This window comes from Strigops habroptila, chromosome 4 (genome assembly GCF_004027225.2).
Source record: "Strigops habroptila isolate Jane chromosome 4, bStrHab1.2.pri, whole genome shotgun sequence".
Classification (NCBI taxonomy): domain Eukaryota; kingdom Metazoa; phylum Chordata; class Aves; order Psittaciformes; family Psittacidae; genus Strigops; species Strigops habroptila.
In genome coordinates this window covers 24,510,270-24,524,964 of record NC_046358.1, presented here as the reverse complement: position 1 = coordinate 24,524,964, position 14,695 = coordinate 24,510,270, and the positions used below count along the sequence as shown (strand labels likewise).

Sequence of the window (14,695 nt, the reverse complement as noted above, 5' to 3'; positions counted from 1 at the left end):
TTTTCATTTTCTGCCTTGTGGTGCAGTTTAGTGTAATAAGATTGAAACAGGTCTTGAAATCATTGCAATTAAATTATGAAACTGTTTTCCTTTTCTAACCCTTGCCCTCAGAATATAATGGCATCATAGCAGCATGATATGATCTCAGACCGGAGCTGAGATCACTTTCTGTCACATCACTGAGCTGATTTGCAGCACGGTGAGCTGATTGATAGGCTCCACCGACACCTTTGCAACTAATTTCAGTGGGTAATCTATCCTTAAGGTTTTAGATGTTGTATCTTCCTTTAACGATGCCGTGTTCAGCTCAGGTTTAGATTTGAGTTTCTAAGTGACTTTTAATTTCTCCTTGCCAAAACAGAGCTGAGTTGCCCCTTTTTGTCCTTTCTTCTGCTTTGGCAGATGTTGTAAATGTTATTGGGCGTTTACTCCTCTTGCCTTTGTGGCATTCTCACTAAGAACACATTTTTTACTACAGACATAATACTTTCAGATAGCATAGATTTCACAGATTTGCCTAAACTTGCACATCTGAAGGAGGCTTAGGTTAAGCCAACATTCACATCTTATGGCAAGCACATTATTTGTGCTGAAACTGTTCCTAGCTGGTGGAAAATTAGCATATTTAAACACTCTCAACCTCAAAAAGAATAGCCTAATCATGGATGGCAATACTGTTTTAAAATTAAGGAAATGCTTAATTAAACTTTGTATGAAAAATGACCTTCATTTTTCTATTATTGTAACTTGTATGCCCCAAATCCCATGCATATATGTGTTGATGTGTGTACAGGTTTTTAGAACAATATGGCATCTGTGAGAAGTTTGATGGCTTATGAATGAAAAGGTCATGAGAAAACCTAAGGGCTCTGTGTTAATTTTAAAGAAGAGAAAGAATCATGGCTCATTTAAAACGTTAAGAAAATCTATTATCTTTAGTATTTTTGAACTCATTTTCTCTTCCATGCTTCTTTGGGGTTTTTTACATAGTTAAACTATCACGAATTTCTGTTATTTTATAGCCCATGGCTATAAAATGCAGTTGTTTTTGTCAGATACAAGTTAAGCACCATCAGGCTGCGTAAGTACTTGTGCTGGAGATGACTTCAACTCCACCGATGTTGGCACTGGCAATTCAGAAGGGAGCACTTTTCACTCCGCTTTAACATGGAACTGATATCTCTGCCTAATTTTATAGCATATTTTTTGTGTTAGCACTACCATGGCTTAGTGGTTGGTGAAAAGACTCATGTATACCGACCCCATGCCTGTAAAGGGACCCACATGATGCAACTGCCTTACAAAAAGCTGCTGAAAGGACTGAGACCTGAAGAAATGCTTTGTTAAGTGCTTTGGCATTTTTCAAGATGAAAGGTGCTATAGATATGCAATGCACTATTTTTCTTGTGTACTTGGAAAGGCTTGAAATAAAAATGCCTTTCGGTCACTGGACACTTCAACATCCCTAGCACAGAAACTGAAGCCTGTAAAATAATTTTGCAGTATTACTAGCCAGCAGTTTTGTGCCACTGCTCTCATCTGACCATGAATGGACATTATACCTAGACAAAAATTTTAAAACCAATTGAAATTATTTTAGTGTCCTATACTGGAAAAGTGTATAATATACTTCAAAGTAGTTAAAACTGTACAAAACGCCATAGCAAACTACAGTATCTTTTTTTGTTATTGTAAGAGTAATAATCGCAATATTATCTTGACGGCTCTGTCCTGTAGCCAGCTGACTCGCCACTGCAATCAGTGGAGGAGGACACGAGGTGCAGTTACATGCAGTCTGTTGCTTCAGTGGATGAAGCGACAGGAGCTTCAGCCAAACCCGCGATGAGCAGCGTTGCTGCGGCGGGTGGGGGGGGATGCTGAGACCGTGCACTGCGCTCTCCAGCCGACAGGCTGCCCCAACGCTACTGCACAACTTCGGCCCCGAATCCAGCCCCATTCCCATCTGTCTGGTGGCGGGGTGTACTTCTGCCTCAACGCCCAGGGCCACTCGGCGGGTGTTCCCCTCCGCAAGGAAGATGTCCTGAGAACGCTCCGCCGGGCTGGGTACCGCGGTCAGGCGGGAGGCAGGGCCCCTCGTCGCGGCATGGGGAACCGGGGCTCGCCCCTCTTTCAGCCGGGGGCCGGGTGTCGCCGGCGCAGGGGCCGCCTGCCCCGGTACGGGACCTTGGCGGGGCGGCTGGGGAGAAACGGCTGCGCCGGCCGAAACCTCGTCCGCCCGCTCGAGCCAGCAGTGCCTCGGGCCTCACCGCCGCGCCCTCCCGCCGCCCGCCCAGCGGCTCCCTTCACGCGAGATCCCGCCGGCCGTGCTCTGACAGCGCTCCGCCGCCGCGACCTCCCCTCCGCCTGCGAGCCGCGGGGCGGAGGCCGCGCCGCCCGCCGGAGAGCCGCACAACGAGCCGCCGCCGAGCGGGGGACCGACCCCTCCGCCCGTGAGGGGAGCGACCCCCGCCCGCCCCGCCGTGACGGCGCCTCGCCCCGCCCCGTCCCGCCCCGCGAGTGTCCACCCTCGCCTCGGCGGCGGAGCGGCCGCCGCCCCATCCGCGGCGGAGTGAATGGGTTGCCATGGCAACTGAGTGAGGCAGGCAGCAGGCCGCCGCGGCCCCAGCCGCCTCCGCTCCGCAGCGTGTGGGCGAAGAGGCAGCGGGCGGCCGCCGGGACAGCCGAGGGGAGGCCGGGAGCGCAGCGGCAGGATGGAGGACGGCTTCTCCAGCTACAGCAGCCTCTACGACACCTCCTCACTGCTCCAGTTCTGCAACGGTAAGGGCGGGAGCCGCCTGCCGTGGCCGCCCCGGCGAGCGGCGGGGTCCCGGAGCCCCGGCGGGGCGGAGACGGAGGCCGGCGCGGGGAAGGCAGCGCCGGGAGCGGGCCTGCCGGAGGCTGCCGGTGGCGTCTCCGCCGCCCAGGGCCGCCGGGCTCCGCAGCGTAACTCGGGGAGAGGAGGAGGAGGAGGGAGGAAACTTCACCCCCCTCAGCCTCCCCCGTTATACAGCGGGAAACCTGCCAGCCTCGGCGCCGGCGTGCCCCTGTGAGCAACTTCTGCACCTCCTTCATGGGAATATGTATAGATATGTGTGCGTACGTATCTCCTATAGGCGTGTGTGTGCATCTGCCTCCAAGGCCGATCTGGTAGCCCAGGCGATCACCCACCGCTGCGTGTCTCCGATGCGCGTATGCCAATGAACATACTTACATACAGAGATATATATACACACATGTATGTGCGCGACCGAGCTGCGGGCGCACGTATGTGACCCTGAGCCGCGCACTGTCTTTCCGCCCCCCGCACCGCCCCGCTCTGCTCCGCTCCCTTCCCGGGGGAGCCCACCCAGGGGCTGTCCACACCAGCGAAGGACAGTTCTTAGGTGTCGGATTCCTGCGTGGAGTTAAGGTAGTTAGCCTGCAGTTGTAGATATATCTTTCTGTTGTTTCTTAAGGTAGGGGTTATTGGGGTGGTGGTGTCACCTGGGTGGCAGCGTGACAGGGGAGCTGCTGGGCTGCAGTGGCGGGTTGTAAAAAAGGAAGAAGGAGGTGAGGAACTGCCCTCAGAGGAGGTATTTGGAGATTGGACTCCACAGTATTTGGGATTATTCTACTAGCTGGCTTTTACTGTTATTGGGGGGGGGGGGGAATCTGCTATCCTAAGTGTTACAAAGAGTTCTTCATGGTAAACTTTAAACTCGGAACACTTCATTTGGATTCTAGTTATTGCTTTCTAGCAGCAAAAATTGCCAGCATTCACAATCTTGTATTTAATAGAAAATTGATTTGTGGATCTCTTATTCCTCCAGATTTTAGTAGTAGTCTGGCTTTCTATTGCTATCTGAACAGCTGGAGTCAGGTTCCTATTAAATTACTTCATGACAGCAATGGCATCAAATGTAGCTGCCTCTTCTCTTGGAAGAAATGAAGATGATAAATTTTATGGGGTTCTTTTTCTTTTTCTTTTTCTTTTTCTTTTTCTTTTTCTTTTTCTTTTTCTTTTTCTTTTCTTTTTCTTTTTCTTTTTCTTTTTCTTTTTCTTTTTCTTTTTCTTTTTCTTTTTCTTTTTTTTCTTTTTTTTGTGATGTTATGCAGGAAAAGGACAGGTTAGCAGAAAACTCTAATACTTGTAGACCTTGAGACTGTAGGAGCAATTTTTCAGAGCATGAGGAGTTACGTGTGTGGGCTGTGCATTGTGTGGTGACACCATATTCTCAGAGCTCTTCAGGAGAGAAAACTATGACTATGTATGGGGGTTGTACACTCATAGCAGATGCTTGTTTTGCCTAAACTTAATAAATATTTCATTGTAAGTATTTTAAAAAAACCAAACCCCAAACAATACAACAATGTATTTTGAAGTTTCTAACCCATTTATAAGCAAGCTCTCTTCCTACCAAAATCTCCGGGCTTCGCCTTTTACAGTGTTCATGGTAGTAGCATGCATGGGGGAACAGTAGGAGTAGCAGCACTTTCTGAATAGCTTGAACAATCAGAGTTGCTTATTTCTGAGAACAGTCACTCATGTTGATTTTGTAACTCCGAGCACCTATTATACGTGATGGAAATAAGCCGTATGTATTTATGTTGTACATAGGTTTTAAAATCTTAGTTAATCCTTAAATATATTATGTTCTAGAACATTACTGACGAGATCACTTACCTAGATGTCATCTCATTGCAGATAGTGAGCTCAAGGGCTGTTGTAAACTTGTATTATTCTGTGTTTATAAAAGAAAGTGGTTGAATACAGAAACCTTTCCTTTTATGAGTGAACTTTCAGTGAGACTATATTAGATGAGATGAGTAAGAACAAGAGAATCAAGCCTTTGTGTGCTGCCTTGAGGTGATCAGATATTTCACACAGACACACATGACCCATGAAGAGAAAAAATACACATAGAGGGTGCCAGTGAAGATTTTGAGGTTGGAAAAGGAAAAGAAGGTTACTTTACAGGTATGTGGAAAGGGTTTGCAAGTCTAATGGGTAGCATGAAAGACGATGTGAAGTTGGGAGTGGACAGACATAAAGAAGAACCAAACAGAGCTAGGAAGTAGTGGAGATGTGAAAGAAAATACGATTTTAGTATAGGGTAATGTGAAATACAGAAATGGCTGGTAAGCACTTAAAGTGATCATAGCTGTATCCTGTAAGTTTTTCTGTTCTGAACAGAACAGAAGAAGGGATTAATTTTAGTTCTACAAGTAAGGACATGGTGGAATTTTCTGATGGTCTAAACCAGAAGAAATCGTAAAGAGGTTGTATTGTGTTTGGAAAGATCAGGATACAAAGCCTGCTCTTTGAACTGTGGATCACCTGTATGGCAGCGACTGAGCTCTAGCCTGGGCCCAAGGGTGGCTGCAGTTTCTCCCACTTCCCGGTGCCTTCTGCCTGCTTGGGGTGGAACAGCCACAGAGGGGACGGGGGAGGAAGGGAGCAGTGGTGGGCAGGAGGTTGTGATGGGGATGAGGGAGTAGGATCTTTGCTATTGGAAGACAGCAAGGAAAGGAGTAATATGGGGGAAAACTTATGCCCTTTAAGAATTAAAGCCTCCCTTTCTCTCTAGAAAGGACATAGGGTTCAGGAGAAGAATTTGGATCTTTTTTTTTTCCCCTCTCCCTTCTTTACTTGTATGCAGATCTAGTCTGCGTGATTGTTTAGTAATATATTTTTATGGCTTGCAAAAAAAAAAATAAATGTGGTAAATGGAGAACAAGAAAGAGAAGAAAAAAGGTGAGGAAAATATGTTCATTTTGAGCTGCATGTCTAAAATCTAGGGCAAATATTTAGCACAGCTAGTTCAAAGACACCTACTTACTTCAACTCTTTTACAGAACAGTGAGGGTAGGGTTGGTGTTTGAGAAGTGTTGTGTTAATGAGCACAGGTGTCAGTCTGAGATAGCATCAAAGCAAGAAATACAAACTTGCATGTGTTTTTAGGTAAGTAATTTCATTCTTGTTGCCTTAGTTGTAAACTCAGAGGAAAGTACTTACCTAGTTTGGAGGAGTTTATTGCATTCGTTTGAAATCTCCCACGTGATTTTCAGAGGACAGTCTCTTCAGATGCACAAAATGTTTTGCTAGTTGTTGTGCCTATTCCGTTTGTTTGTTTGATTGTTTTTTAAGGAAGGCACTAAAATAACTCCTCTTAATGCCTGTCTAAGGACAGTTCTCAACTTAAATCTCACTTTCTAGGTAATGAAGACCATTGTTGGCTTACTTTGCGTGTTGAAAAGTAAAGCTTGGTTATAGATGCCTTCCTTAGTATTGATTTAACTTTTATGTAGTTCTTGGGTAAAAAGCCATTATGTTTATCTACAATCAATCAGGGTATTAGTAATGTGTTATTTAAGCTGAAGATGAAAGTGGTAGAATACTGATAAGGCAAGATAGCGATGAGGCAAGATGAGGCAAGATAAGGCAAGATAGCATCTGCTTAAAAACTGACTGAGAGGACCATGCTGGACATGAAACTCTGCAGAACAAGGGACATACTGGAATTAAAGACAGTGCTCATCTCACCTCCAGCTGATTTATTGAGCCACAAGAGTGATCAGTATAATCACAAGAGTGATTATAGGCAGCTTGGGGAGGCATATAGAGTGTGGGCAGAGGTTTGTGGGTCCTCTGACCACAATTCTGTATCAATTTAAAGCCATAACAATGACTTAGTAAACATGGCCTTCACTGCGCTAATGGCTGTAGGCAGGATTATTAGGAATGTAGAATGTAAAGGCTAAAATCTGTGATTCCTGTGCTCTGCAAAATGCCTGTGTGGACTAGGAGACAGAAATGTGAATTTATCCTTGATCCATTTACAACTTTTAGCATCTTTTTAGCCATCCCACTTGGCTAGTGGGAAAATTTTAGCTGCCAAATGGCTATTCCTGCAACGAGAGATGCCTTGCTTGTCAGAAACCTCAAATGTAGAGTATCTAGGTAAAGCAGTAAAAAAAGTGTTTAACAAATTCTTTCTTAATGAAATTGGTTTCTTTGGCAAGGGATTCGATAATATTAATTACAGTTCTATTTAACTGATTACCTGAAGTGTAATTGCTAGCAGAAAAATTTAGAGTTTGAGAAAATTTTCAAGTGATACCAGCTATATTACTGTTTATGCTAGAAACCCCAACCTTCTTAAAAAGTGACAGTTCCGTTTTACTCCCCTCCTCCCCTCCCAAATCACCAAATCATATTATTAAGATTTTTGATAGGTAATAGTTTTGATAACCATCAGTCACTATTTCTTTTGAGTCATGAAAAGTAAATTGTGTGAATCAGTCCATATACTAGTTCTGCTCAGTTTATTTCCACTTTCAATCTTATGCTTCTGTAATTAATGACCATTCCAGAAAATAAATCGAATAGACATACCTTTTCTCTCCGACTCATGTATCTACAAGTGGAGTGATGCCTTGTCATTGAGGAAGTGAATGCCACAAACAGGAAACCTTTATGAACAGTATTATTCTGGAGTCAGCTTTTCTTTCCCATTTGATTCTCTCACTTCCTCTCCTAACTTTGCCAAACACATTCAGTTACCCTCTTCCTACAGCTGGACCCAAATCACATAGTATAGTATGGATTAGGGAGGGAACAATGCCAAGTTCAGCCTTATAGTTTTCGGGTCACTAATTCAAATCTGTCGAGGGTTGGAAGAGACTGTCATTTGTTTTAGTGTGATAACTTCCTAGGAATAATGCAAAGTGAAATTAGGTTTAATTTGCTTCTCACTGGGCAGATTCACGCGCTGTGTGTATGAGAAGATGTTACAAGCATGCTCACAAAGACATTGCAAACATGTTAATAGCATTACACTTATTTGTTGTTTTTCTCAAAATTCTGTAACAACAGAGATGGGCAGACAAACAAGGCTTAAACTAGGACACACCTCTAGACCTGTTCTGCCCAGGACAGCAGTGGGTTTTGAACACTGGAGTGAAGGAGATGCGCTACATGAAGCTTATGCCAGTTTTGTAGGACAGAAAAAGATTTTACTACCTGGAGCTGTTTGGACAGCATTTTCTTTTTTTTATCCTTTTTTTTTTTTTTTTTTTTTTTAATTCTTTCATTGAAATTTGTTGTGGTTCTTACAATTGAACTCTCAAATGTAATGCTGGATTGGACTCTACATTAAGTGTCTGTTCCATGTGTTTTGGGACAATGTAGAATATAAATGGATTTCTTTTATCAACTTTCTTCTAGAACTTATTTTCTTCTGTCCTGGGATAAAGGGGAGGGGTAGCATACAGAAACACATTTTCTTGTACATGCAGTAATTGAATGCAGGATAGATCAGTACGCTACAAAATAAAAATAACTTGCTGTAATGGACACTTTCACAATATATATTGTTAGCCTATTAAAGCTTAGACTATTATTTTTAATAAGACACTATATAAGTAAAAAGAATTTGTTGCCCTTTAATTAGCTATGTATTTCCAAATAATGAAATATTAAAGCTCATTTTAGTAATGAATACTGTTAATTGCAGTTACTGGAATTAATTTTTTTCCTTTTTTTTTTTTTTTTAAACTAAGCTTTTAAAAACAAATGAAAATATAGACCAGTCATGAGAGAAGCTTTCAGTAACAGTCAAAGCTCAATAGAGAATCTGTGTCAGTGTTAGCAGCATGGAGAGAAACTACAAGTATCAAGTATTTTATCATGAATAAAACAACATACAGAATTGCAAATTAAAGCATTGGGCTCTCAGCAGGAAAACATGCTTTATCTGATCTTCAAGGAGTTTTTAAAAATTCAATAATACTTTACTGAGCTGATAAAATATGTGTTTTAAGGTCTAATTAAGAATAGCAAAACTCAGATTCTTTCTTGAAGCTTAAACCACATGCAAACAATTCAAATAAGGATTAAAATTATATTAGAAGTACATTATTAAAAAGTGAATACATCAGGAGGCAGTGGAGTACACCAGTCAGCGACATACATTTTAATAGGTTGTATCCTGACTTCCCTCCTGTTTCTCCTTTCCTTCGAAATTTAAGATGAAGATTTTAAAGTTGACGTTGAAGTTCTTTTGTCAAGAGAAATTTTGCAAAGCTGTAATGAAGAACCTGTCTTTTGATCATTAAAATCTTGAGGAAGATGTGAGAGAATAAATAGGAACGTGTTGTGAAATGGTATAATGACTACATTTTTATGGGGTGCTTGCTTTTCTCAAATGACTCTAATTGGGCAACCATAAGGAATTGTGAAAGCTTAAAGGGAGTGCGGGAGGAACTATGGATGATGCTCTTCTTCCATGAAACGCAATTTAAAATGTTCGTCCATTATATAATTAAAATGTGGAAGTAGCTCCCTGAGGTTTTTTAGGGAGATGGGGTGGGGATAATGATATGTTAACATGATTTCACTAAATTAATTCTTTGGAAAGTAATTAAGTGAGATTGTCCTCACTCCATTACTTCCAAAGAGTGAAATCTGACATGGTCCATCATTTTCTTGTCTTGCTTTGAAATGACTAATTATTGAATAAGTATAATATACTCATTTGAAAACTAGTATGGGATGTCTCTAGTAGTGTTTTTAGATACAGTAGAATGTAGAAACTAATTGAATTTTTTGATTTAAATATGTGTGAACAGGAGCCTAACCTGCGATTTGAAATGTGAGGTTCTAAAGATACAAGATAGATGAGCACATTTCAATATATAAATAGAAACATTACAGAAACAGTAATTGTTTCAAGCTAGTAAAGGCAAATATTTTTTAAAATGAAAACTTTGTAAATAACCTTGTATTTCATGAAAACTGGATGTTTCTTTTTCTTACAACTGTGCTGAAAAAACACAATAAACGTAAACAGCTTTTGAGATTTCCAGTTGCAGCTCTGTATACCCAAGTGGGGATGACAGGACAGTGGTGTCTAGAATTTCCCTGAGGCTGTGGAAGGTTTTTGTACTCTGAAGTCAGCAGCATTAGGAAAAGGTTGTTTGTTTGCTTGTTTGTTTGTTTGTTTCCCCTTGGGGAAAAAAAATCATCCTCAAACCTGAGAAAGATGCTGACAGTTTCATGTTTATTTTATATTTACTAAAAGTAATTACTATTCTGTTGCTTCCTTTCTCCTTCTCTGTCCAGCATTTCTCCAACTGTTTTATATAGACCTATTGTTGCCTAGGAAGCATCCTTCCATTTCCCAAATGGAGATGCTGCTTTAAACAGCTTGCAGGGTCCAGCAGGTGAGTCCTCCTCCTGACCCTGAAGTAAGCCCATCAGGCTTAATGTGTTATATGACATGGTCCTACCGCTCAGTGTCTGATGAATTGCGCACTGACAGAGGATGGCTTCTTGGAGGTGAGCAAGGTCTGTGGCTAGATGGGTGGTCTGGCAAGGCTGGCTGGGCCGCAGGGGGCAAGGGGGCCTTTATCTAAACTGCTAAAAAACCTTCCAGTCATTAGCATATCCTGAGGCTCAGGCCAGCCTTTATTCAAAGCAGTCTGCACTGCTGCCTTTTTGCTTTGCATTTTCCAAATATAGGCCAAAATAGTAAGGCAGCAACAGCCAGGACTCTGTGCAAGTTACCTGAAAAATTAGGCCATCTTTTTTAGGTTCCTAACTGTGAACCTAAAAATTGAATTTTAAATTGAATTTTAAAATTTAATTTAAGGAGTTTATGACCGTGGATTGTATGAGGCATGGATACAAACCATATATAAAACAGCCTAGTGTAACACAGTAAACAATAGCTGATGTGATTTGGGATGAGAGATGAAATCCTGATGCTCTGCAGCCAGTAGGAGTTTGGCTGCGGACTTCAGTAGGACTGCAATTTCAAACTCTGGAAACCCTCATGGCAAATTCCACTTGTGTCTGAGCAAGTGAGGATTCTTAGAAATTTTGGGTCTCACAGTAAAAAATATACACCGCTGTAATTTAGCTAACTCTGATTAATGCCATGCGTGGAGGGAGGTGTGAAGGCAGGATTTTTCTTTTTCTCCCTTTTATGCTAGACTCTGTGTGTGTGAGTGAGATCCCTGTGGTGGCTGTATTTCAGTTTGGAAATAAGTAATTTCCTCTGTGTTCAGATGTTTTAATGAACTAATTAGGGATCCTTTGGGACAAAAGATTTTATACATACAATTTCTAAGTTAAGCATTTATATGTTTTGCAAGGCTCGAGGCTTTCCTGTACTGAGAAATGAGAAAAGATCCATTTTTAACATTTGGAGACTTGCTGTGTTCTGGCAGACGTGTAGGCTGGGGTCAGCTACTGGTGGCATGCAGATAAACCTTTCCTCGAATGGTATGCTGCAGGATCTGCAGCTGAAGGGCACAATGCTTTAAAAGAGATACATATAAAATGCACTAGCTCTAAGATGTATTTTAGCGCTGTGTCTACATTAGCAGGAAGTGTGGGATAAGAGGAAGAAGTCTGTAAAGCAAAACAGTTCACGGTGAGGACTCGGTTATCCGTATGTCTCTGCATTTACTGTGGACTGGCTCTAACCTGATGCCATGCGCCAGACAAACACACAAACACACATCAGCACTCAAGTGCTCCCAGTACGCTCCTGGAGTGCAGTTCCAAGATTTGGCTGTGACATAAGCCAGAGGGGTGATTGGTGATGATCACTGCATGAGCACCCTCTGGGTCCAAACTCAAATATGCACAGGGAGCCAGTGGTTGTCAAAGTTAGCAGGCAGTGCTGCTGGCGCAGCTACAGCTGGGGTAGTTGTGCTGTAGTTGTCTTTAAGAGATGTTGTCTCCCAGTCTCTGGTCTCTTACCGTCGTTCCTTCTAATTTGGGAAGAAACATGAGTAGCTCCTGAAAAGCTACTCACTTGTTCCACTCTGTTTTTCTTGAGAAGAGATTCTTAATATCGTGAACAAGGGACCATAGGATTTGTGTTGGGCTTGAGCACTTCTATAGGTCTGAAGATTTATTAATGATTTGTTTATTAAAAAAAAAAAAAAGCTTATTATGGACATCATGTTCAGAATTGAAAATTAAAAACTCTTGACTTCTTTTGAGCAAAGTCTAATGGATCAGATGAACTAAAATCAAGGCCTTACATTTACAACAGTTCTGCTTTATTGAAAGATCCAAGCCCAGTCATTTTGGGCGTGTAGCAGTTTATGGCTTGGCTTTTTTATTATTTAGTAGCTCAGTGTTTCCACCTCTATTTTTAAAGATGAATAAACAGGATAGATATAATAAGGTTTTTTTGGTTAAGGGATTCCCCTCCTTCCCCAGTGTTATTGATTGCTGCATGGTGGGTTTTGCTTAGATTGTTTTTGCTACATTTGTCAGTCTGTTATCTGAAAGACTTAGAATACGTATGTTATCTGCACCAGTCTGAAAAAATCTTTTTATCACACTATCTGTCTTTCAGAACAAATTTATAGCTGAATTAAATCATTATTTATCTGTACTGTATTTCGGCTGTCTTTTATGACCTAGGTGCTTTGTTTGGGTTTTGGAAACAGTTAGGAAACTGAGTCGTTGGGATTAAATGTTCGGCTGTGGGATTGAAAAATGTTTGCTGCTGTGTTATATAACTAAACTAAAATTATAACTAAAATTCATGGAAGCTGGAAAATATGTTTGTTGATATGGTCTCCCAAGAGCAATATATCTGTATATACTCATTTTTTTTAATGGAGTTCACAGTTGTAAGGCATTAAGGTGAAACTTTACAGCAGTGAACAGAGTAGTGTGGTTTATTCCAGCATTTTCTCATGTGTAAGTTATTTGAGAGATTCCATTCTGTAGCTGTCATTCCTAAGTAGGATAATCTTGCTGGGACCCTAACCTTACATGAATTTATGCTCCTGGGTGACTGATATGCTTATTTGTAAAATTTGTTTAAACAGGGGGAGTCAATACCAGCGTAACTTACCACTTCCCTAAAATTTACCTTTCTGATACATACTGGTGTAAAAAAATCATTCTACTAACTTTGAAGATGAGTAACACTAACAGCTAGTTATTTTTGTTTGGTTTTGGTGTTTGTTTGTTTTCAATTAAATGAAAGGATATGATGTAATATAGATGGGAGTGACTGAATAAGTTATGTTAAAGATGACAGGCCTGATCCTTCAGTTCTTACGTAGTAAGAGGGTGTATAGGGTTGCTCAGGAGTAAAGGTTAATAAACCAGAGAGCTGTGGGAGCTGGAAAGTAACAGCATAAAATTCAGGAGACTGAGGTTAAGTGGATTCTAGTCTTGGGGGCAAACCTGATGGCATCCCCCTCTCAGCCATCCATTCCCATTTTCAGGCTGCAGTAGCTTGGGCAGTTAAGTTAACATACACTGTGCAGCTGCTTGGGAGGAAGGTCTCGCTTCCCCTTCCCTCTTTTGCTCTCTGTGGTTTTACCCACTCACCACTTGACAGACTAATTTGTCAGAGTTAATTTAACATGCTAACCCAACAGAAAAAAAATCTATGCAGTGTTTGCGTGTGGTACTTTGGTTTTGCTTTTGCTGGATTAGTTTTCTGCCAGGTTGGAGAATTAAATCAGCTTCCAGAGGCAGGATAAGATTCATTATAGGAGGAGCGGGTGCTGCAGGCAGACTGGGGCCTTCTAGATTGGCCATTGTGTCTTGTGGAACTGGACCCTTGCTTTTGTCATTGCAGCTGCTTGTGGCACCATGTGTTGCACGGCATCAATAAATTAATCCAAATTAGAAGTGATACCCATCTGTTTCATATTGTAGCAGGTAGAAAAGATTCCTTTTTTTCTGTGTTGTGCCAGGTGTAGTGATGATAGCCAAAGTTTTGAAACAACATGTAAGGCAATACCGGGGAGAGGCAGGCAGCCACTAGAAGACTAATAAAGAAGAAAAGTAATTTTTGACTGCTACAAATATGATTTATAACTAAATTAAAAGGTCATAGAGGTGGAAAATTACATAATGCATCATCAATTTCATTTTCAATCCAGTTACCTATTCAGAGTAGAGTGGCATAACATATTTTTTTTACCCTTGAGATACCTGCATTTCTTTGGTGAATGTTTAGCTTTCATGGTTGCTTTCATGTGTGTCTGTGTGTGTTTTGTGGGTTTTGTTTTTTCTTTTTTCCTCACTGGAAGCTGTGAATATCAATCTTTTTTGAAATTCTTCTTATGTTCTTTGCAGAATATGACATCACATTTGATTAAAAAAAAAAAAATCATACTGTGCCCCAGGCACACTGGTATACTCACAGTATTTTTATACACAGAAATTTTAATTCCTGGTTGCAGATAATCTACTTTTTTATTGCACTTTAAAACTTTTTAACGATGTTTTCCTTAGAATTTAATTTTGTACTTTTTAGAGAGAAGTAGAATTTCTATCAAAAGAACAATGATCTCTTCTTTCTTGTATTGTCTTTCTTGGGAACATACTGGTTTCATGGGCATGTTGATCAGATTCTTCCACAACTTTGCAGGAAAAAAACACGACCTAAACCCAGAATTAATCAGAAGCAAATGTCATCAGTGTGATGCTGTCGCTCTGTTCTCGAAATCAAGTCTGGCTAACTGCAGCTGAAGCATTTCTTTTGAATACAGCAAATTGGTTGCAAGGGGAAGAGAAAGATCCACGAGATCTCTTGTCTGTTGAGGATGTTAAACAAATATACTTTTGCAGGAGCTAGCAGTCATCAGTGGTCCTGTTTATGAAGGCCTGTATTAAAAGCCTTACTCTGGAGACAGCAGTTGTCCCCCCCGGTTTGTTCACTCTTCT

The 14,695-nt window shown here is 41.4% G+C and overlaps 1 protein-coding gene across 7 annotated transcripts in view; it reads left to right on the top strand.

Annotated features, from left to right (window-relative positions):
• Positions 1-2,331: 2,331 nt before the first annotated feature.
• EML1 (EMAP like 1) overlaps positions 2,332-14,695 on the top strand; it is a 92,950-nt gene continuing 80,586 nt past the window's right edge. For 6 of the 7 annotated variants that reach the window (XM_030481665.1, XM_030481664.1, XM_030481663.1 and 3 more), the window contains exon 1: positions 2,332-2,778. In XM_030481665.1, coding sequence (XP_030337525.1) covers positions 2,712-2,778 — 67 coding nt within the window. In that variant the 5' untranslated portion in view covers positions 2,332-2,711. The remainder of the gene's footprint in view (positions 2,779-14,695) is intronic. The other variant, XM_030481667.1, reaches the window with a different exon arrangement.